Genomic DNA, 23,172 nt, shown 5'->3' with positions numbered 1-23,172 from the left:
GCGCACTACCATGCCCGGCTAATTTTTGATTTATTGTGGAGATGAGGTCTCACCAAGTTGCCCAGGCGGGTCTCGAACCCGTGGGCTCAGGCAATTCACTCACCTCAGCCTCCCAAAACGTGGGATTACAGGCTGAGCCACTGAGCCCGACTAGGGCTGACTTTTCATACAAGCAGGTTTTACAGGGCCGAGCACGGGATTTAAGTATGGGCAAATATTGGTATAAGCAGGGGTCCTGGAACCAATCCCTGACCTGTACTGAGGGACTGCTGTAGTTAGCTCTTGAGTATCTGTTAGTGGATTATACAGTCTGCATTATCTCTGATCAATTTTTAATCATGGGTAGGCTTCCACTCTGCTTTTCAAGTTTTTATAAAAGCCAAATTATTTTTAGTATTGGTAGAAATAATATTAATAAGGTAACTCTATTAGAGATAAGTAATGTATGATAATACATTTGAAGCCAAGTATAAATGGATTATTTGTAGTTCTGTTCCCCTGCATTAGTGCAAATAAGTATTTAAGGGCTAAGAAAATGAAGACTAGGGGAATCAGAATGGGTTGTGGTAATTGTTCTAGGCACCTGCCTTACCCATTAGATTGGAATGTTTACATACTCCTTGGGGTTGTATACAGATTTGGATCCAAGCATATTACTTGGTTTCCAAGGAAAAAACTTTCATGTACCTGCCCCAAATTGTATAGTTCTATTTGACCATAGCTTAGTACCTGAGCCTGGAAAGGGGTACTGTGTATGTAATTCACAGGTTAGTATGTACATCTTTGGAGGTGGTGGGAATGCCAGCCTATGCATACATATTTATCCTGTGTGCAATCACAAGAGTTTACATCATGGCTAAGGAAGGTCTGTTGCTCCTCTTTCCTCTGCTCTCTTCTAGTGACCCCAGCTTTGCTCGTCTGAGTCAGATGGTCTTGGAGTATGACCACCCTCTGAAGAAGCTGACAGAGGAGTTTGGGCCTCACACAAAGGCAAGTTCCCCGAGAGTGGAGAGTTTTTCAGGCAGAAGAATGTGGTCCTGTCATTGACAGCAGGTTTCACTTGCTTTTTCCCACAGGCTGTGAGTGGAGCCCTCCTCTCTTTGCACTTCCTCTTTGTTCGAAGGAACCAAGGGGCTGAGCAGTGGCGCAGTGCCCAGCTTCTAAGTCTCATCAGCACACCCCCAGCCATGATTAACCCTGCAAATTCAGATACGGTAATTTCCCTCTTTTATTAGTGGAGGTATTGTCTTTGCCAAGGCCGTCTCTGTAGAGGCTGCTTCTTTCAGGAAATACCAACCCTAAGAATGTATTATCCCTCTTCTAGGATTTGCCTCTAAGTTGGTCACTTCTTGTAGCTAAAAAAAATAAAATAAAATAATGGTTGGGTTGGAGCTTTTGTTTAGATCAGGATTAGTAGTCCAGCAAAAGTGGTTTATGAGTACTGAATTCTTTTGCTTCTGTTATGGATTGAGGATTGATGGGTACTCATTGGCATGTACAACTGTGCCTATGAGATGCTGCATGGGCACGGGTGAGTTAGGGCGATGTAATGTGCAGAGTCTCAAACATGGTGCTATGAAGTGGGTGGTGAATACAAAGGAAATAGATGTAATGATTAGTAAATATTCCTGGAATGAATGAATGGGTGGAATGCAATCATTAGGCATTTATTCAGCCCAGTAAGAACTTGAACTTAGGAATCAATTAATTAATAAATGTTTTTGTTTCATGACTACGGGCCCAAAGTCCTTCCCTCAAAAAACATATACTATAGTAGGAAATACATGCCACGTAGTCATAAAAAATACAGCCGATGGCACAAGATTAGTGAAGTGCCACATGAATGATTTACACTTTAAGTGGTAAAAGGATCCGAAGGAAGGAGAAATCATGGGAAGTTGTGCTGTCCTCATTTTATTATTATAAAGGTATCTAAACTATTGAAGATAATTTATGGCAAAGCTTTTGTTTCTTTTTGTTTCCAGTCCAACCTCTTTTTTTTTTTTTTGAGACAGGACCTTGCTCTGTTGCCCAGGCTGGAGTGCAGTAGTGTGACCATAGTTCACTACAGCCTCGACGTCCTGGGCTCAGGCGATCCTCCTGCCTCATCTTCCCAAGTAGCTGGGACTACAGGTACATGTCACTATGTCCAGTTATTTTTTTTTTATTTTTTATAGAGATGGTGTCTCGCTATGTTGTCCAGACTGGTCTTGAACTCCTGGGCTTAAAGCATCCTCCTGCCTTGGCCTCCCAAGGTGTTGGGATTATAGGCATGAGCTGCCATGTCTGGTTCCAGGCTCCTTTTCTTTTTCTCAACTATTTTATTTTTTCCTCATTAATCTCCATCTTGGCAGGTTTCCCAGCTATGGGTTTATAAAATGCCCTACTCCAGTCTGGTAAAATGGAAGTTGATTTTGAAACTCAGATTCTAGCTTGACTTTCCTCCTTTAGGGGAAGACTAAGTTAATTAACCGCTTCACCATCTCTACTTCTCTCCTCACAGATGGCTTGTGAATATCTGTCTGTGGAAGTAATGGAGCGCTGGATTATAAGTAAGTTTAGTGGGACTCAGCAGGAATGGATTAGCAACAGCATATTGCTAAGTTTTGAAAGTCTTCCTCTGTGCTGTTTCAACCACCTGCAGTTGGGTTTCTCCTCTGTCATGGGTGCCTCAACTCCAACAGCCAGTGTCAGAAGCTGTGGAAGCTGTGTCTGCAGGGCTCGCTGTATATAACCCTCATCCGTGAGGATGTACTGCAGGTGCACAAGGTCAGCGAGGACCTGTTCAGCAGTTTGAAAGGGTGAGAAGCATGAGAGTCAAACCTATCTTCTTGGGGGATTTTCAGCCCCTGCCAACATCCCTCCCAACAATACTCTGTGAGTGTTCCCAGAGAATAGGTGGTGAGGATTAGTTCTAATTATTGGAGAGAAATATTGATTGAATGCTTTCCATTTGCTAGGTGCTTCACTGCATTTTAGGAATATCTACTAATTAATAAGATAATATAGAGGTCAAGAGCATGAGATTGAATTCAAGCTCTACCCCTTGTGTGACCTAAGACAAATTGCTTTACTTCTCCATGCCATTGCCTCAGTGTTCTCAACCCGTAAAATGTGGATAATAGCAGCTCCTTTCTATGACCACCTTATAGGGTTGTCATGAAGAATAAGAGTTATTCTTTATAAAGTACATAGAGAGATGCTTTTTGTCTTACATTGTAAGTGCTATGTGTTAGTGAAATAAAAAAAAAGACAGTTTCTGCTCTCACGGAATTTACAAATTGGTGGGAAATAGACAAACTGTTGTGATATAGGATTATAGTGTGTAAATACAAAGTACTGTGGAAACATTTAGAAGGACACTTAAACTGGCCTTGCAGGATCTGGAAAAACCTGGAGACAGGTAGACCTGGAGAGCTTAACAGTTGAAGCGTGTGTGTGTGTGCGTGCGTGCGTGTGTGTGTGTGTGTGTGCGCGCGCGCGTGCACACATTGGGTAGAATTGGCGTATGCAGGAGAGTTGCTTAAGGTAGAGAAAGAAATTCTAGGTAGCAAAACTACCAAGGCTTTTTAGGTAAGGCAGAGCATGGAAAATTCTAAGAAGTTCATGTGGTTCTGTGCATGGGCAGCTGGGTTGCAAAGATGGAAATTCAAATTTGGAGAGGTAGATTGGGACCTCGTACCCTCTGCCATGGGACTTGAATCTGAGGTAGATTGGGACCTCGTACCCTCTGCCATGGGACTTGAATCTGTCCTAAAGAGGATAGGGAGTTTTTGAGTAATTTCAAACAGAAGAGTGACATGATCATATTTGCATTTCAGAAAAGATCATTCTGGCTGCAGGGAAGGAATTAGATAGGCAAAATCGGAGGCAGAGATTAATGAAGTAAATTAGGAGGAACTGAGGATGACATCAAGGCTTCTGGCATAGGTATCTGGCATTCCTTAAGATAAGAAAATACATGAATAAAAGCATGTTTCTGGGGGAAAGATTGTGTATTCGGTTTGTACACTGAAGATAGATGTTTGTTAGACCTTTTACTGTGTGGTCTTGGAACTTAAGAGTGAGGTGTGGATTCAGATAAAGATTGGTGAACTGGTGATCAAAGCCATGAGAGTAGCTGAGATTACTTGGAGAACACGTGGGGTGAGAAGAGAATGGGACAATGCTCTGTGTACGTTGCTACTTAAGGGCCAAGCTGAGCCAGAGAAACCAGTGAGAGATCTTGAGAGGAGGGAAAACAGAAGGAGGGAAGAAAGCATTCTAAGAAGAAAGGACTGGTTATCTATGTAAGATGTTGAGAGATTAAATAAAATGAGGATTGAAAAATGCTACTTGGATTTGGCTTCAAAGATGGTATCAGTGCCCTTCTTGTAAATAGCTCAGATTGCGTGGTGAGGTTGAAAGTTGGGTTGCAGTAGGTTTGGGAGTGAATGAGAGGCAAAGGGTTTAATAAATAACTCTTTCAAGAGGTTTGACTGTAAAGGGAAGAATAGAGAGAGGTATAATGAGAAGGAGGCATGGGGTTAGGGGTCAGAATGCCTATATAGTTTATTCTGGTTGCAAATAAAACATTGAGAAGTGTAAAAAACAAAGTGGAAGTTGACTACAATCTCCAGAATAGTTTGATGTGTACTCTCCAGATACTTATGTGTATATACATACATATATAAATATATAAAGGTTTGCATATATTTTTCAGCCTTATGAAAGTAACTTTTAAAAAGCAATGGATCCACACTCTATATTATATTCTATAGTTTATTTTTTTCACTTATAGTATTTTTTATACCCTTGAATGTCGGTCTATAGAGACTTATCTTATTCTTTTTAACAGTTGAATAGATATTCATTATGTGATTGTAACAGAATTTACTTACCCAATCCCTGTCTCCTTTAAAAAAAATTTTTTTTTGAGTTGGGGTGTCACTTTGTTACCCAGGCTGGAGTGCAGTGGCATGATCAGGGTTCACTGCAGCCAACCTCTTGGGCTCAGGAGATCCTTCTGTCTCAGCCTCTTGAATGGCTGGGGCTAGGTATATGCCATCATGCACTGCTAATAGTTTATTATTTTTTGTAGTAGAGATGAAGTGTCACTGTGTTGCCCAGACTGGTCTTGAACTCAAGCAGTACTCCCACTTTGGCCTCCCAAAGTGCTGGGGTTATAGGTATAAGCCACAGTGCCTGGCCTCGATTTTAAAAAATCATTACATGTGGCAGGGTGTGGTGGTTCACGCCTATAATCCTAGCACTTTGGGAGGCCAAAGCAGAAGGATCACTTGAGATCAGGAGTTTGAGACTAGCTTGGGCAACACAGTGAGACATTCTGTTAAAAAAAAAAAAGATTGTCAGGCATGGTGGCTCACACCTGTAATCCCAGCACTTTGGGAGGCCAAGGTGAGAAGATTGCCTGAGTCCAGCCTGGGCAACTTGGCGAGACCTCATCTCTACATTAAATTAAAAAATTAACTGGGTATAGTGGTGCACGCCTGTGATTCTAGTTAATAGGAAGGCTGAGGTGGAAGGATCACCTGAGCCCAGCAGGTCAAGGCTGTGGTGGCCATGAGCGTGCCACTGCACTCCAGCCTGGGCGACAGAGTGAGACTTCAACTAAAAAAATAAAAAATTAAAAAATTAAAAAAAGAAAGATTATAAAAAATTAAAAAGAGACTTCATTACTCACAGCACTGTAATGAATGTTCTTAGACATATATCTTTGCAAATCTATGTGAATGTTTTATAGGGTAAATCCTCAGAGGTGAAATTGCTGAGGTAAAGGGTATGTACACTTAAAATTTTTTTTGAGTTGGAGTCTCACTCAGTCACCCAGGCTGGAGTGCAGTGGCATACTCATGGCCACCCCAGCATTGACCTGCTGGGCTCTGGCAATCCTTCCACCTCAGCTTTCTAAGTAGCCGGAAATACAGGTGTGCCCTATCATACCTGGCTAATTTTTGATTTCTTGTAGAGATGAAGTCTTGCCAAGTTGCCTGGGCTGGTCTCAATCCCATGGGCTCAGGCAGTCCACTTGCCTCGACCTCCCAAAGTGCTGGGATTATAGGCTGAGCCATTGAGCCCAGCCCAAATTTTAATAGTTCTTATGAAATTGCCCTCCAAACAGACTGTATCTTTAACATTCTATGAAATACTGATTCCTCATACTCTCAACAACTGGATATTGTCATTTTTTAAAAAAAGAAAACACATTGCTAGAGTTAAGAAAGAGTGAATCTAAGATTCATAATTAGAAGTTACAAGAGATGCACTTGGGTGTGTGTGTGCGTGTGTGTGTGTGTGTGTGTGTGTGTGTGTGTGTGTGTATGAGGAAACTTTCTAATGATTATTGCTTTTAAGGAATGGGAAAGTTGTTTAAAAGGTGTTTGGTTCCCCATCACTTACAGCAGCAACTAACACGTACGATTTATAGTTTAGGGAGTTCTTTGACATAAATGATCTACTTTGGTCTTCATGATAATTCAGGTATAAATACCACTATCTTTCTTTTTGGCAAATGATAACTTGGAGGTGTAGTCTCAGAATCGCTTGGTTAATAATAGGTGGAATTAAGAAACAGTTCCAGATTTTAAAAATTTTAATCCTTACTTTTTCCATTGTACTATGTAGAGGTGTGGAAATAATTATACAACAGGTATTCTGTGGAGTTGGATCATGATTTAGTTATACTTTTGAACTCCAAATTTCTTTGATTTTTGTGCTAAGTTCAAGAAAGGAGTGGTTTGGAGAAGGGAAATAGGAGACTATGAAGTCCCACTAATGTGGTGGCAACGAAGATACAGGACAAGCGAAGGCAGATGTAAGGAACACAGAGAGCAGAGAACTTGAGGTAATGCTGGGATTTTGAGCACAGATCACTAGTAGAAAAGAAGAGGCATGGCCAGGAGAGTCAAGTATTGCAGATGAACTAAAACAATACAAAGGCTGCTTAATTTGGTGATTCAAAAGTTCACCTTAGGAAAGCAGTTTGCTTCATGTTATAGTCTTGTGGGATTCAAGGGTCAGTGAGGGTGAGGGAGTTAAGAGTGTGAGTGACTCTGGAGGAGCTGGTGGTGTGGGAGAAGGGGCCCTGTCCAGTGGATTGTCAGATAGGGTCTTGTGAGAATAAGGGAGGCTTTGGACTTATCTGTTGGGAGAAGAGAAGAAGCCAGTGGAGAAAGAGAGACCAGAGTGACAGAGATAACTAATGAAGTTGAATTGCAAAAGGAAGTGGGTGGGAAAGGGACGGAGACGGAGTAGCTGCTTTTACTTGGGAGCAGGGCCTGTGTCATATTTATGCACTGCTTCTTTTATCCCCTGAAACCTGGACAAGTACCTTGATTTGACGGTCTTAAGGCAGGAACACAGGAAGAGAAGTCTAGCCTCAGTTTTGCCATTTAGCCCCATGTGACCTTGGCAAGTCATTTCCTGTCCTATCCCTATTTATCACAACATAATGAAGCAGAACTGAATGACCACTAAGCTCTGAGTCTTTTACTCATAGGCCAGAGTGAGAAGTAGGGGTTGGAAAGATCCCACGAGTGAGGGCTACCCATGCTCCCCCCAGGCTGCAGGTGGGACTCCAAGGCCTGGGAAAGCGGGCAAGGCCCCTCGTGTGTGGTGTGGCCAACCCTGCTGTGCTTGTGTCACTCCTCAGGTATGGCAAGCGAGTGGCAGACATAAAGGAGAGCAAGGAACATGCCATTGCAAACAGGTAAGGGTAGGGAGTATGCTCTCTAAGAGTGGGAATCTCTCCTTTGAGTCATCCCCAGTCTCTGTACGACTTTGATGCCTCAACCTAAGAACTTGCTGCCGCCCCACAGATTTATTTATTTATTTATCAATTTTAACTTTAGCATTGAACTTTCCTCCTGCTTGACTCCCCTTCCTAAATGGAGCTCTCTGGAGGACTCCCCCCACCCCAGTTGGAGTCTCACTCTGTCACCAAGGCTGGAGTGCAGCAGTACGATCACGGGTACTACAGCCTTGACCTGTTGGGCTCAGGCAATCCTTCTGCCTCAGTCTCCAGAGTAGCTGGAGCCACAGACACGCACCACCAGGCCTGGCTAATTTTTTGATTTATTGTAGAGACGAGGCCTCGCTAAATTACCAGGCTGGTCTCGAACCCCTGGACTCAGGCAATTCTCTTGCCTCCACCTCCCAAAGTACTGGGATTATGTCATGAGCCACAGCACCCAGCAGGATTTTTAAGGGTGGGAGAGGTAATATTCTCTAATTTCCCTTTTCTTCCTCAGTGGCCAGTTTCACTGTCAACGGCGGCAGTTTCTGCGGATAGCAGTGAAGGAGCTGGAGACTGTGTTGACTGATGAACCAGGACTGTTGGGACCAAAGGCAAGAGAGGGACATGGGGAGGGGGTGGTGATTGCTGAGAAGAGACTCTCTGAGGAGTGACTTGGCATTCATGAGATTTTGCATTTCTCAGTCTTTTGTGATCTAGTTGTATATATATATGCTGATTCCCTTGATTCTTCTTGGAGTTTCCCAAACTTTGTATATCTCCTAAATGATTAAAAAAAAAAATTTTTTTTTGAGTCTCACTCTGTCACCCAGGCTGGAGTGCAGTGGCATGATCATGGCTCACTGAAGCCTTGACCTCCTGGGCTCAGGTGATCTTTCTGCCTTAGCTTCCCAAGTAGCTGGGACTACAGGCTCGTGCCACCATGCCCAGTTAATTTTTTGATGTTTTGTAGAGATGGGGTCTCACTATGTTGCCTAGGCTTGTCTTGAACTCCTGGGATCAAGCAATTATCTTGCCTCGGCCTTCTAAAATGCTGGGATTATAGGCGTGAGCCACTGTGCCTGGCTGATACTATTGTAGTATGCTATGTCTTACAGCTACTTGTTTACTGGTCTTATCTTCTGTTTGAGTAGTGAAATAATTGGAGACAGAGCTTGCTTTTTTGCCCAGGAAATACTTATAAAATGTGATTTGATAGGGTGGGGGTACTAACTGTGTGCCCATGTCAACATGCATTAGTGTCTGATGCTGTGTCACACTGGAGGTTTCTGTGGGTCTGCATGTCCATTATTGAACGCTGTTGGTGTGACTGTACAGTTATACCCATATGTATGTTATTATGGTAGTTTTCTCTGTGCTTTGAAATCCATTTTTTAAAGTTAATACAATCCTGACAGCCTCTGTCTTCTCCTTAGGCTCTTTTTGCTTTCATGGCACTGTCCTTCATTCGTGATGAGGTCACCTGGCTGGTTCGCCACACAGAAAATGTTACCAAGACAAAGACACCTGAGGACTATGCTGACTCGTTAGTACTTAATGTGGCTAAAAACCTTGTCCTTAGATGGACTGGGGACAGGGTGGCATCACATGACCTCAGAAGGTCTCAGATTCTGCCTTGTCATCATTGTGTTTTTCTCAGTCATATTTCTAGTCTCACTCATCCTCTGTTCTCATTCTGAACTCTACAGGAGCATTGCAGAGCTGCTTTTCTTGTTGGAGGAGATACGGGCTCTGGTCCGAAGACACATCAAAGTGATACAGCAATACCATCTTCAGTACTTGGCAAGATTTGATGCCCTTGTGCTCAGTGACATCATTCAGGTATGATGTCTAATTGACTACATGTTGGATATTTCAGGGTGATCCCTGCTGACCTTCCTATCGGAGCCACCTGTGGCTGAATCTCATGCTCATGACTGGCTGTCAAAAAGTCCAATCTTCCCCTTTACTTTTGTTAAAAGAAAAAAAAAAAGACTACAAAGTTCAGCGGGTTTTTTTTTTTCCTCCCCTAAGTGAAACTACATTGAAATAGGAGAAAAAATAAAGAGAAACTGGGTGTTAGCATGGCAGGGGCTTTTTCTCTCTGCCTGTAGCCCTTGGCAGTCATTTCTGTCTTCATCCACTGACTGATCCTGGTGCTGCTAGTCTCTGTCTTGGGGTCACTATGCCTGCTTGATGGTAACTCCAACCCCTCTCTTAGAACCTGTCTGTGTGTCCAGAGGAGGAGTCCATCATCATGTCCTCGTTCGTCAGTATTCTCTCCTCTCTGAATCTCAAACAAGGTAACCGGGGGGACATGGAGGAAGCAGTGCATGAATGAGGGTGAACATCTTTTTTCTGGGCACATTGATCGTTAAGCCAGGAAATGGGACAGGATGGCTTTGAAGAAGATTTACCACGCTCTGTAATTGGATGTTAGTGTGCTGTTTTCAGCACACAAATTGTTTCATTTTAAACTTGCTTCTGTTTTTCTTACAGTTGATAATGGAGAGAAATTTGAATTCTCAGGATTGAGGCTGGACTGGTTTCGCCTACAGGTAATGGTCTTTCCCCATTAATGGTTCCCATCCTCAGATTCTTCCTCCCCCACAAGCTCTTCTCTCTTTATCTCCTCAACTCTGCTTTGTGGAATGAATCAACCTTGAAAGCTGCTGATTAGACAGGACATTCCCAGGTCAAACTACAGTTCCAGGGTTGGGGGCCCTTGTCATTCGTCTTGTTTTCTTCGCCTGCTTTTCAACTCCGTCCACAGGCATACACCAGCGTGGCCAAGGCCCCTCTGCACCTGCATGAGAACCCTGACTTAGCCAAGGTGATGAACCTCATTGTCTTTCACTCCCAAATGCTGGACTCAGTAGAGAAACTGCTGGTGGAAACTTCTGACCTGTCTACTTTCTGGTATGTTCTGGTTCAGAGCTCTTTATCAACTCACTTACTGTCTTGCCTGGCCTCTGTGGAGGACTGTCATTCCCTAGACAATGAGAAAGTCTAGTTTTCTTTGAGATCTCCTTAAAGACAGATGCTCACACTCCACAGCTCACTCATGCCAGCGTCTACCAAAATCCTAAGTGATAGGAATTTGAAGTCAGTTCCCTTTTACTCCGTATTCTCTTCTGTTCTCTTGTGGAAAGCCATTTGGATTTTACAGAGCCTCCCCTTGTTGAGGATAATTCACCCGTATGTCTAGTTCCAGTCTTTTCTCATCTTCACTGTTATCTTTGGACACTTCTTCAGCTTCTTCTTCCTTTTCTTTTTTAACTCTTGGGATAGTATAATTTAAAAGAGACATGAAAATCTTGACACTTTAGTGGAGAGAACCAGAAATAATTGAGAAGACCAAAGAATAGGACCTTTGGAGAATGTGCATGGGTTTGCCTTCCTTAGGCAGCACTCAGCCTTCATTAGGTGACCACTGTTGTGCATAACTCTACACTTTGAACAAACAAGTGAAAACAAAATGTATTGTCTCTGCTTTCGGCAATCAACATAGGTGGAGAGATATAATACTTGTATGTGAAAAGGACATCAACATAATACTTGCAAAAGTAAGAAAGTGTGGCCGGGCTCAGTGACTCAGCCTGTAATGCCAGCACTTTGAGAGGCCGAGGTGAATGGATTGCCTGAGCCTACGGGTTCGAGACCAGCCCAGGCAACTTGGCAGGACAATAAAATGAAAAAAATTGCTAGGCATGGTAGCATGCGTCTACAGTTCTGGCTACTCGGAAGGCTAAGGCAGAAGGATTGCTGGAGCCCAGTAGGTCGACGCTGGGATGGCTGTGAGCGTGCATGCCACTACACTCCAGCCTGGGAGAAGGAGTAAGACTCCAACTCAAAAAAAAAAAGTAAGAAAGTGTAAAAAGAGTGCAGGAAGTTGAGAGGATACAGGGTTGAGGAAAAATCAGACTCATGGGATCAATTTGAGAAGGTTTTCTGGAGCCTGAGTGTTCAATTTTGGAAGGAATGTGAATTAGCACTACTGAAGGACTTCTAATGGGGGAGGGTGGCCAAACATGCAAAGGTTCTGAGGGAGGAATAGCAAGCAAACTTTGTGCAAGGAGAGGGAAGAAGGTTATCACTAAATTGTCCTGGGGTCCATTAGGGAAAGTAAGGAGGGAATGATATCAATAAACATTGGTTGAAAGAATGAACATACTCTCTGCCTCAGAGGGACTAGCTCCCAAACCCTGGTTTTAAGTCCCTTTCCCCTTTCTCTGTAGCTTTCATCTCCGTACCTTCGAGAAGATGTTTGCCATGACCCTGGAGGAACCCACCATGTTGCGTTATGCCATTGCCTTTCCTCTGATTTGTGCTCATTTTGTCCACTGCACTCATGAGATGTGCCCAGAGGAGGTAGGTATCCTGAACTCCAAGCCCTGTCATCTTTCCAGGCACATGTCATCCTTATGCCCCCCAAACACAATCCCAAACGTTGATTTTGGTGCCAGGGAGGGTACAAACATAGATATGAGATCTGAGTCCTTAGCCATCTCAGCTTGGTGTAGAATGTGTCCTCTCTTTCTTGGCCTTAGCTTCTTCTTCTGTCAGAGCCGTAGCTCAGGCAAGGGGATCACAGCAGTATTCTGAGGAAGAAGTGCTCATCCTGGTGATGACAGTTTCTTCCTTGATACCTCTTTCCTGTAGTACCCTCACCTAAAGAACCATGGTCTGCACCACTGCAACTCCTTCCTCGAAGAGCTGGCTAAGCAGACCAGCAACTGCATCCTGGAGATCTGTGCTGAGCAGCGAAACCTGAGCGAACAGGTGGGCCCGGCCTTCTGTGTCAGTCTCCCCTCTGCCAGCACCCGGTGCCTTCTCTTCTCGCTACTTTGGTTTGTTTCCCTCTCAGACTGCCAAGTTCTCAAACTCTTTTACTCACGTAGGGCCAGGGCCTCTGTGTACTTGAGTTTATGGCACGGTTCTTTTCTCGTGTAGTCCCTCAGTCTTTACTCCCTTAGAATTAGATAGAGGTATCTAAAAATACTCCTATTTGAACAGCTGCATACCAACCAAATCTGTGTTCTCACTGGAATCATTCTGAGAGATACGTTAGCTTTCAAATTTATTTCCTCTCCTGTTTTTGCGGTGTGTACACATGTATAGCACAGTGGCCCCCAGAACACCTGTCTTGTCTCATCTTTCTGTTCATCTGCATCCTTATCTGTAGCTACCTGGGTGTGTGGAGCACCGCTTCTGTGTGTATCCTCGGGGCTGCTTCCTTGTCTTCTTGTTTTCGCCTCCCCTCCCTTGACTGACTCACAGGACCTGGTCATGATTAGCTTAACCTAAATTTCAGAAAATTGGAAAATGAGAAACTTTTTCTGTTGTTGTTCTACAGTCTGAGATTTCCCAGACTACCCACCCTTCCTAGGTTTGAGTCAGGCTTTATAGCAACTTTGGTAGAAGGGAGCCAGGGTATATTGTGTGTGTGTGTGTGTGTGTGTGTGTGTGTGTGTGTGTGTGTGTGTGTGTATTGATGTGTAGTTAAATTATTATTATTATTTTTATTTTCTCATATGTAAATATTTTCTTATTTGGGGAAGAAAATACTTCCTTCACTGAAGTATCATAAGGATTAAATGAAATAGAGTAAATTTAATATTTGGTATACAGCACTCAATAAATGTTAACTGTTCTATAAGTTGGTACTTACTAAGCATCAAACGCTGTGCTGGGTTTTTGGGTGGGAACCCAAAAGGAAAGTACACAATTCCTGCCCTCAGGGAATGTTCCAGTTTAATGGAAAGAGGAGTACAAATACAAGTTTGAGAGAAATTTAAAAACTAGTGCAAGGGAGATATGTAAACAAGTATAACTGTAGGCATGTTTGTCACTCAGTATGAATATCTATTACATGCAAGGGATGCTGGTAAGGAGATTTTCTCAGTGCTGTTATCAGGTATGACTAAAATATGATGCAAATGATTTTCACACACACCAGAACTTTTGCAACCAAATAGTCTTAGCTCTCCAAAGTTAACATCCTCCGCAAATAATTAGTGGTGTTGCCATTGGTAATGGAGTTATGTTTTTGGAACTGCTTTCAGAATTGACTACAGACACTTTTGCATAATCTCAGGGCTGACACATCTTTTTCCAGTAAAGTGGACTTCACTTTTTAAAAATAGTCAAAAGTTCTGGTTGAAAAAAAGGGATCTGAGTCTGTAATCCCAGCACTTTGGGAGGCTGAGGTGAGTGGATTGCCCGAACCCATGGGTTTGAGACCTGCCTGGGCAACTTGGCAAGACCTCGTCTCTACAATAAATCAAAAATTAGCTGAGTGTGGTAGCGCGCGCCTGTAGTTCCAGTTATTTGGAAGGCTGAGGAGGAAAGATTGCCGGAGCCCAGCAGATTGAGGCTGTGGTGGCCGGGAGCATGCCACTGTACTCCAGTCTGGGTGACAGTGAGACTCCAACTCAAAAAAAAGAAAAAAAAAAAGGATCTGGGCTGGGTGCAGTGGCTCATGCCTGTAATCCTAGCACTTTGGGAGGTTAAGGAGGATTGCTTGAGGCCAGGAGTTTGAGACCAGCCTGGGCAACATAGTAAGACCTCCATCTCTACAACAAAAAAAAAAAAAAGAAAAATTTGCCAGACGTGATGATGCATATCTGTAGTCCTGGTTACTTGGGAGCCTGAAGTGAGAGAATATTGACCTGGGAGTTTGAGGCTGCAGTGTGTTATGATTATGCCACTGCATTCTAGCCTGGGCAGCAGAGCAAGACCCTATCTCTAAAATAAACAAACAAATAACGTGTGACTATAAAGTAATAAAACTGGTTTCTGTTGTGGCTCTTATGTTGCTCTCAGAGTAATTCCACTGAGGAGTTTCCAGATGTGCTCTGCACATGCTCAGCAGCATTGGAATTAACTTGCTGAACTACCTTGAAGAAGATACCTGAGTATATAATTCTATCTTATATCTTTTTTGTATGGCTAACTGGGGTGTCTAGGTGAGGAGAAGAGATTCTGAACTGATGTTTAAGCTAACTAGCATGAAATATGATATTTTTTAAAAAGTGGATAGAGTGCTGGCCATATCATGAGCTCTGACTCTCTGGAGGGCTATGGTGGTGTGGACAACTGTCTCATGAGACAGAATATGAAGGGTGTAGTAAGTGAGATGGTTGTTCCATCTAGCAAAAAGTAACTCTTTTCCTAGGTTGGAAGACTTCACAAGGCACAACTGAGTGGACCTCTTAGATATTATTATTATTATTATTATTATTATTATTACTTTAGGTAGAGATGGGATCTTGCTAAGTTGCCCAGGCTGGTCTCACACTTCTGGGCTCAAGAGATCCTCCTGCCTTAGCCTTCCAAAGTGCTGGAACTATTGGTGTAAGCCACCGTGACTGGAGGGTTATTCTTTGTACTTGAATTTTTCCATTAGGAAAGGCTCTCTCAGGATGTTGGTAGGCAAGTGATGCTCTGGTTCTTGAAAGATGCTGCCATCTTGAGACTTTGATCCTATACGTGGAGAGATATTTGTGAAAACCAAAAGAGCTGAGCACATGCTAAGTAGGCCCCCATTACAAAAGAAGATGCGTGGGAGGAGAGAGAGAGGCAGAAAAATAAAAATAAAACAAAACAAAACAGACCTTTGTGTAACTGTCAGATGGGCCACCTGGCAGTTTTAGCAACACATCTCATTTCTCCAGTTACCTGTGTTTGTTTCTAAAGCTTCTACCTAAGCACTGTGCCACTACCATCAGCAAGGCCAAGAACAAGAAAAACGTGAAGCAGAGGCAGACTCTCAGAAAAGGAGAGCCTGAGAGGGACAAGCCAGGGACGGAGAGTCACCGGAAAAACCGCAGCGTTGTCACCAAGTGAGGACCTGGGTCTTAGCAGGCCAACTGGGCATTGCATCAAGGAAGGGAGGAAAGTGAAGAGGGAGGGTAATACAGCCAAAAAACGTACAAGTGGTGGTGGGAGTGATGTGTATGGAGAAGCATTTAAATGTGAAATTTCTACTTTGCCTTTGAAATCATCATCAATGTTCACTGTCCTAGGCTGAATATCTCAAGGTAGAAGGGGTCCGGGGGCCTTGGGCCAGACACCTCCTTCCCAGACACTAGCAGAGAGTGCCAGACCCATAATCCGGGCTCATTTTGCTTTCTAGCATGGACAAGCTACATCTCAACTTGACAGAATTGGCCCTGACATTGAATCATGTCTACAGTTTCTCTGTGTTTGAACATATGATCTTCCCTTCCGAATATCTCAGCAGCCATCTGGAGGCCAGACTCAATAGGTATCCTCTTTCCTTGCTTTCTGGGTATACATGCTATGGTAGTCCTCAGAGCTGGGCTACATTCAAGTTAGGATTCTAATCTCAGAATTAGAATAGGTTCCAAGCAACACTACTTAAGCAAACAACAAAAAGAGCCCCAAATCTTTATAGGTGGTTTTAATAAACAGCCAGAATTGATCACCACCGGTATGGTAGAAAGAGCAGGGCCTTTGCAGCCAGGAGACCTGTGTTGACAACCTGGCATTAACTAGGACACTGGAACAGATTATCTAACTTATTTGAGTCTATTTCCTTCCCCATAAAGTAAGGATAATGATATTTACCTTATAGATCCTTGAGAATTACCCATAATCGAGAGCTGGTAGAGAATTGAAGTTAATAATGACTGCAAAGTTCCTGACATATATAAAGGGTGCCAAAAACGTGTATACACATTTTAAGAAAGGATAAAACTATATTTAAATTGTAATAATATATACTGATAACAAAAGATGAATACAAGTCATGTTTGACTTCTGCAATTATAAGAGGCTCACATTGTTTGGTAGACTGCTGTGAGTGTGCAAACTGTTCCAATACCATAACAGAAGAAGCAGGACCTATTGCTGTGCAAGGCCTCCCGGATCTTCCCTTGTACACATCACAGACAGGACCATGCATCTCACAGTTATCACAAATGCGTGCAATTGTTAGGGGTGTTGGAGGTTCTGTTGCATACTCATGCCTCCATTGTCGTTGTACTTCCACAATGTTCTTGAATTTCAAATACCACTTCAAAATGGTCATGTGCTCTTCAAATGACAACAGTGCTTCCGCTATTTTCTTTGACCCATTTATCTCATGGTGATGCTAGCATTCATTTGATTAACACCATCTTTTGAACAAACATCATACTATACATTGCTACCATAATTCAATTCAACTTTGAAAAGTAATACATAGGTAACATCACTTAAAATGTGTATACATATTTTTGACACCCCCGAATGAGGCCTTGGTAATATACATTTCCTTCTCTCTGCTTTGCCCTCATTTTGTTTCCCCCTAAAGTAGGAGGAACACCCCTAATTACTGGGCACCTGTAGTCAGCAATTAGGGGAATGGAAGAGTTACTGTGAATAATCTTCTAGTCTTCTTTGTTTTGGAATGTATATCTTAGTTATTCATCCAACAAATATTTATTGAACACCTATGTGTCAGTCATGTTCTAAAAGCTGTTGATGTGTTATATGAGGACCGGAATCCATTTAAAAGAAAGCTGTGGCTACAGCGGTATACCAAACAGATACGAATTCCTGCCCTCAAGAAGCTCACCTTCTAGTGAGGGAGAGAGACAACCAAAAAAGTAGAACATGTCGTAGATTGGACAGTGATAAATACTAAGCAGAAAAATAAAGTGGGGAAGAGAGATAGGAAGTGGGTGTGTGCATGTGTGAGTGTGTATAGATGTTGCAGCTTTAGATAGAGTGGCCAGGAAAGGCCTCCTTCAGAAAGGGACACTGAGGACACCTGTGGAGGAACTGAGAAAGCCAGGCATGTGACTGACAGGGAAAAGAGCCCTCTAGGTAGAGGAAAGGGAGATGCAAAGGGAACACGCCTGGTACGTTCAAGGGACACGGAGGAGGCCAATGTTGGCCATGGGGCAGAGCCTGGTGAGACGGGCAAGATGAGAGGGCAGAGGGGGCAGGGGGTAGCCGACTGTGCAGGTGTTCTGTGGCATTGTATGGCCTTGGGCTTTTATTCTGAGTGAGGTAGGGCACCCTGGTGGGTTTTGAGTAGAGCTGTGAATAATAAGATTTGACTCAGTATTTCACTCGGGCTGCATTAGTGGGGCAAAGACAGAGCAGGAAGACCACTCTGAGTTGTGTTTTGATTGTAGGAGATACAGACTTATTTTTCAATTAGGCTTTTGCTTGAGTGAAGTTAAATTAGTTTGCTTTCATAATATACGTGTTAGCTATATGGAAGTAAGCGTCTCCATTGTGTATACAATGTCAAGAAGTTGACAGTTTGGTAATGGCCTATGTGCAAACCGTCAGAGGCTCATGGGGGTTTCCAGGCACCGGAACAGCATGGAGTGACATTCAAGTTCTCCCTGAATGTCCCTGATGTGTTCCTGAAGCCCCAAGGTTGGCCTAGAGGTGTAGCCTCAATGAAGATGCTAGGTCAGACCGGGTTTGCCCTCTGGGTGACCCTCTGTATTCCTTTCCCTCAAGTGATACTTGAAGGTCTTTTCTGTCATTTGTGGAGCAGACCCTCCTGGGTCCTTCCCCTCCCCTGCCATAAGCATTTTGCAAAAAGCTCAAGACAAAAAACTACTCAAGTCAGTGGCCCTAGGAAGATTGTGATGGACTTATTCATACTGAGGTACAAATGACCAACAGAATCTACCTCTTTTTCCTGTGGTTGACATTTTAACAAGGAGAGTGAAATCTCAGACACCTGGGGAAGGTATTTTGAAAGAAGTTGTTGGTCCAGTGGGGAGGAATCTTGCTGGTGTGCCCCAATCATAAAGGAGTGTCGAAGGTTCGTTATAGCTGCATGCCAGACAGGTATGCTCTCTATCTAACCCTGGCATCTCATTGCTACTGGGGATTGCTCTGCACTTCCAAGGATTTTTTTTTTTTTTTTTTGAGACTAGGTCTCAGTCTGTCGCCCAGGCTGGAGTGTAGTGGTGTGATCATAGCTCACTGCCACCTTAAATCCCTGGGCTCAAGCAATCCTCCTGCCCCAGCCTCCTGAGTAGCTAGGACTACAGGCATGGGTCACCATGCATGACTAATTTTTAAATTGTTTTATAGAAATGGTGGTCTCACTATGTTGCCCAGTCTGGTCTTGAACTCCTGGGCTCAAGTGATCCTCTCACCTTGGTCTTCCAAAGCACTGGGTTTACAGGCATGAACCACCACATCTGGCCAACTTCCAAGGATTTTTTAGCTTGGTTTTCCCTTTCTGACAGTGATTGGAATTATTTTTTTCCAAGGAAGAAGAGATATATACTGGCACTGAGGATGCAGGTGATGTGAACCTGCAGATAGAGTTAGATGGAATTCAGGAGCCCAGGTCTTTTACCACCGGACCTAATGCCTCTAGAGGAGGCAGAAAAGCAGTGTGCGAGGAATCAAGTCCCAGCTCTGCCTTTGCCAGCTGGAGATCCCCAGCAATAATTTACTATCTCTGTGTCTTAGTTTCCTCATCAGCATGGGGATAACAATTTTTCCTACCTCACTGGGTTGCTCTGAAGTTTAAATGAGAGAACGTGTGTGGTGAAATCCTAGCACAGCACCTGGACTACAGTATACACTTGATAATTGTTACTATGTTTATCGTTAGGGTTGTCATTATGATTTTTATCATCTAGAGCCATTGTGTGGCTGGCTAGCTACAATGCTACCACCCAGGAGATCCTAAGGCCTTCTGAGCTGTTGGCAGGAGTCAAAGCATACATCAGTTTCATCCAGTCCCTGGCCCAGTTTTTGGGGGCAGATGCGTCCAGAGTCATCCGCAATGCCCTCCTGCAGCAGACACAGCCGCTGGACTCCTGTGGGGAGCAGACCATCACCACGCTCTACACCAACTGGTCAGTGTGGCCTAGCCCTTCCCACTGCCCTACTCTGTGTTGGCACTTCTTCCCATACGCAGCACTTCAGCTCTCAGGGTCATAAACCCCTTCAAATGGCAGCGTGTTTCTGCTCGAGGTTGGAGAAACCCTAGGGCAAACCCAGATCCCTTTCTGTCTGCTTTTAATGTAATACCTATCCACCTGCCCTGCCTTTTTTCTCTTACTCTCCAGTTCTATTTTTTTTCCTTCTTTTTTTGAGCCCGGGTCTCACTCTGTCACTCAGGCTAAAGTGTAGTGGCATGATCATGTTCACGCCTCACTGCAGCCTCAACCTCCTGGGCTCAGGCGATCATCCTACCTCAGCCCCCCGAGTAGCTGGGACTCCAGGTATGTGCCACCATGCCTGGCTAATTTTTTATTTGTAGAACTGAGGTCTCGTTATGTTGCCTAGGCTGGTCTTGAACTCCTGGGCTCAGACAATCCTCCCACCTTGGCCTCCCAAAGTGCTGGGATTATAGGCAGGAGCCACTGCACTTGCCTGGCCTTAATCTGCAGTTCCTAATCTTCCTTTCCTGGATTCTTGCTGTTTCAGTTTCAAATGATCCCTCTTCTTCCTCTTTCTGAAGTTCTTTTTTTCTCTTTTTGCCTTAGCTTCTCCCTCTGAAAATTGTTATGCCTACCACAGTCTCTCCAGAACACTATCTTCTCTTCCCTAAACATGACCCGGTCGAGGCTAGAATGTTCTTAGTAGAGAGGGGGCCTCCTTCCCAGAACAGAAAGTGGAAATCAGCACCGTTTCCACTGAGATTTTAAGGAATGGAAAGGAGCTGGATTCCTACCTCCCCAAGCCACTGGGTGGCGCGCTTAATCCAAAATCAGGTCAGTAGGAGACAGACTGCAATGAACCCCCCTGAGGAGGGGGAAACTAAGTTTGCAGATACAAATGAAACACCAGCAAGGCAGGCAGGTGAGGTAAATGGTTGTCGTGGGCGAGGTGGGGACTTTGAGGACTTGGAGAGGGAATGCTCTTCTAAAGGGGACAGCCACCATTTAGCTCCACCTGATTGCTACCCCCCTAAATCCTTATTTTTTATTTTTTGAGTTGGAGTCCCACTCTGTCGCCCAGACTGGAGTGCAGTGGCATGCTCCTGGCCACTGCAGCCTCAACCTGCTGAGCTCTGGCGATCCTTCCGTCTCAGCCTTCTAAGTAGCCAGAACTACAGGCGTGCATTACCATGCCTGGCTAGTTTTTGATTTATTGTAGAGACAGGTCTCGATCTTGCAGGCTCAGGCAATCCTCTCACCTCGGCCTCCCAAAGTGCTGGGATTACAGGCTGAGCCACCGAGCCTGGCCAATCCTTATTTTTTTAAGTGTAAAATCTCTCAATCTCCACATTAGACAACTAATTTCCCATCAGCTCTGGAGAAGTCGATTCAGCCCCTCTTCCTGGCTGTCAGCCGTCCCAGCGTTAAATGAAAAGAAAAAATGAAACTCTGATGACTGGGTTTGGCTCACTTATGGTTAGCTTGGAGTGGCAGGGGTTGGTGAAGGCCTCCTCTGCCACCACTGACTGGGGCTCAGCCCCTGTAAGCTTGCTCAGAGGTTAGAAGGGTGTATCTGGAGACTAGATGACCAGTATTCATGGGGTGTCTCTCTGCTCAGGAGAATTTAAAATTTTTTGTGAGTTGGGGTCTTGCTCTGTTACCTAGGCTGGAGTGTGGTGGCATGATCACAGTTCATCGCAGCCTCGACCTCCTGGGTTCAGGTGATTCTTCCAGTAGTCCAGCTGGGACTACTGGTATATACTACCAATGCCCAGTTAATTTTTTAATTTTTTAATTTTTTGGGGAGATGAGGTCTTACTGTGTTGTCCAGGCTGATCATGAACTCCTGGGCTCAAACAACCCTCCCACCTTGGCCTCCCCAAGTGCTGAAATTATAGATGTGAGCCACGACAACTGGTCTGCCCAGGAGATTTGACTTGAAACTGGCTTCTAGGATTCTAGGTCCTCAGTTCAACATTCTCATTGGAGAGATGGAGGTGAAGTATATTTCAGAGGAGCCCTGTTAGCAGAAATCTTTCCCTTGTCAGGATGAGATTATCTTCCCTGATAGAGGGTAGGGGTGAGGGGAGTACCACTGTTGGAAAAGAATGACGGCTGAGGGACGGGAGTGCACACCCCGTGATTGAAGGCACAGCAAAATACCCTGCAGATGAGAGGCCAAGTGGAGTTACTTTACTGCCAGATGTTTCTGATCCAGCAGCTTAGAGTGCTAATTAGAGCGCTGTACTATCATCCTGGAGCTCTCCTCCCTACCCGTCTTTAGCAGAGTTTCTCTCTTAAACCCAGGGGTAGTAGTAGGGAGTGGGGGCAGGGAGAAGGGACTGGACACCTATCTTTGCTTTCTTGGCCAACCCCGTAGGTACCTGGAAAGTCTTCTGAGACAGGCGAGTGGTGGGACCATCATCCTCTCGCCAGCCATGCAGGCCTTCGTCAGCCTCCCCAGAGATGGGGAGCAGAACTTCAGTGCCGAGGAGTTCTCTGACATCTCTGGTGAGCCTGGGGCCTGGTTTCCTTGGCAAGGAGCTGAGCCATTCCCCTCCATACTGCACCTCAGTCTATGGGACACGTCTGAATCCTCCTGCCTTCCCAGAGCCCCCCATTCTACACTTTCCCCAGCACCGCTGTTAGACTTACCTTTTGGACAACAAAGTGAGGTTCTAAGAAGGGGCCTGGAGGCTGAAGGTGGAGAGGGAAACAGAGGAGTTTAGGAATGAGGCTGGGGCGCTCATGCCACTGAAGAGATTTGCTTTCAGAGTGGTAAGTTCTTCATCTCCACAAAGAATGAAAGAGCAGCACATACAGTCAAGGGTGAAGGGTAAAGTGTAGGGAGGACATCCTCATGCCTGGGATTATTCACCAGTGGTCTGTTGTCATGGCATCTTCTTCCTTAGGGATGCGTTTCAGAGTCTTAGCCAATGTTTGGATTGCTGGTGTTTAATAATAACAGTGATGATGAGATGATGAATGACATTTATTGTGTGCTAAGTTCTAAATGTTTACACATATTCACTCAATCCACCAAACAGTTTTGAGGTAGAGATTCTTGTCCCCATTTATCAGGTGAGGACACTGAGACACAGAGAGTTTAAACTTGCCTTAGGCCACACACTCATAAATGGTAGGGCTGCGAGGAATTCATCTCAAGGGAGTCAAACCCCAGAACCCGCGTGCTTAAGCACTGTACAGGGCTGCCTTCCAGCACATAGAAGTGCTTCTGTGTCTCAAGGGTGAGGAGCATGGAGTGACTGAGTTGGGAAGCCATTCCCTTTTCCGAGAGGGCTGAAAGTCATTCACGAGCTACCCTACTTCTTTCTCTTCCTTGCACCTCCATAGAAGCCGGGGATGCTACGTGGTTCTGGGATAGGTGCCAGTGACCCTGCCCGCTCCAGTCTTCTCCTCCGGGGTTGTTCAGAAAGTCAGAGCACACAGTCCTGTTTTCTGGTTTTGCCTCCTCACCATCCTCCTGCCTCCACCAGTAAGCTGACCCTCCTCTCTACCCACTGGAGGCTTAGATATCCCCTTCTTGTCAACTCTACCCACAAA

General features: G+C 44.4%; 1 protein-coding gene across 1 annotated transcript in view; it reads left to right on the top strand.

The window, feature by feature from the left end:
- The window catches only part of NCKAP1L (NCK associated protein 1 like), a 49,159-nt gene that overhangs the window by 11,714 nt on the left and 14,273 nt on the right, over positions 1–23,172 (top strand). The window contains exons 6-22 of the mRNA XM_008065254.2: positions 900–990; positions 1,077–1,214; positions 2,504–2,552; positions 2,645–2,801; positions 7,652–7,708; positions 8,250–8,346; positions 9,169–9,278; positions 9,442–9,574; positions 9,954–10,035; positions 10,232–10,290; positions 10,506–10,651; positions 11,971–12,103; positions 12,395–12,514; positions 15,431–15,576; positions 15,870–16,001; positions 19,363–19,581; positions 21,989–22,119. Of these exons, the coding sequence (XP_008063445.1) occupies positions 900–990; positions 1,077–1,214; positions 2,504–2,552; positions 2,645–2,801; positions 7,652–7,708; positions 8,250–8,346; positions 9,169–9,278; positions 9,442–9,574; positions 9,954–10,035; positions 10,232–10,290; positions 10,506–10,651; positions 11,971–12,103; positions 12,395–12,514; positions 15,431–15,576; positions 15,870–16,001; positions 19,363–19,581; positions 21,989–22,119 (2,000 nt within the window). The remainder of the gene's footprint in view (positions 1–899; positions 991–1,076; positions 1,215–2,503; positions 2,553–2,644; positions 2,802–7,651; positions 7,709–8,249; positions 8,347–9,168; positions 9,279–9,441; positions 9,575–9,953; positions 10,036–10,231; positions 10,291–10,505; positions 10,652–11,970; positions 12,104–12,394; positions 12,515–15,430; positions 15,577–15,869; positions 16,002–19,362; positions 19,582–21,988; positions 22,120–23,172) is intronic.

Source organism: Carlito syrichta, unplaced genomic scaffold (genome assembly GCF_000164805.1).
Source record: "Carlito syrichta isolate Samal-C Ts95f unplaced genomic scaffold, Tarsius_syrichta-2.0.1 Scaffold308196, whole genome shotgun sequence".
NCBI classification, from domain to species: domain Eukaryota; kingdom Metazoa; phylum Chordata; class Mammalia; order Primates; family Tarsiidae; genus Carlito; species Carlito syrichta.
Note: the sequence above shows the minus strand (reverse complement) of the source record. Positions and strands in the feature narration are given on the sequence as shown.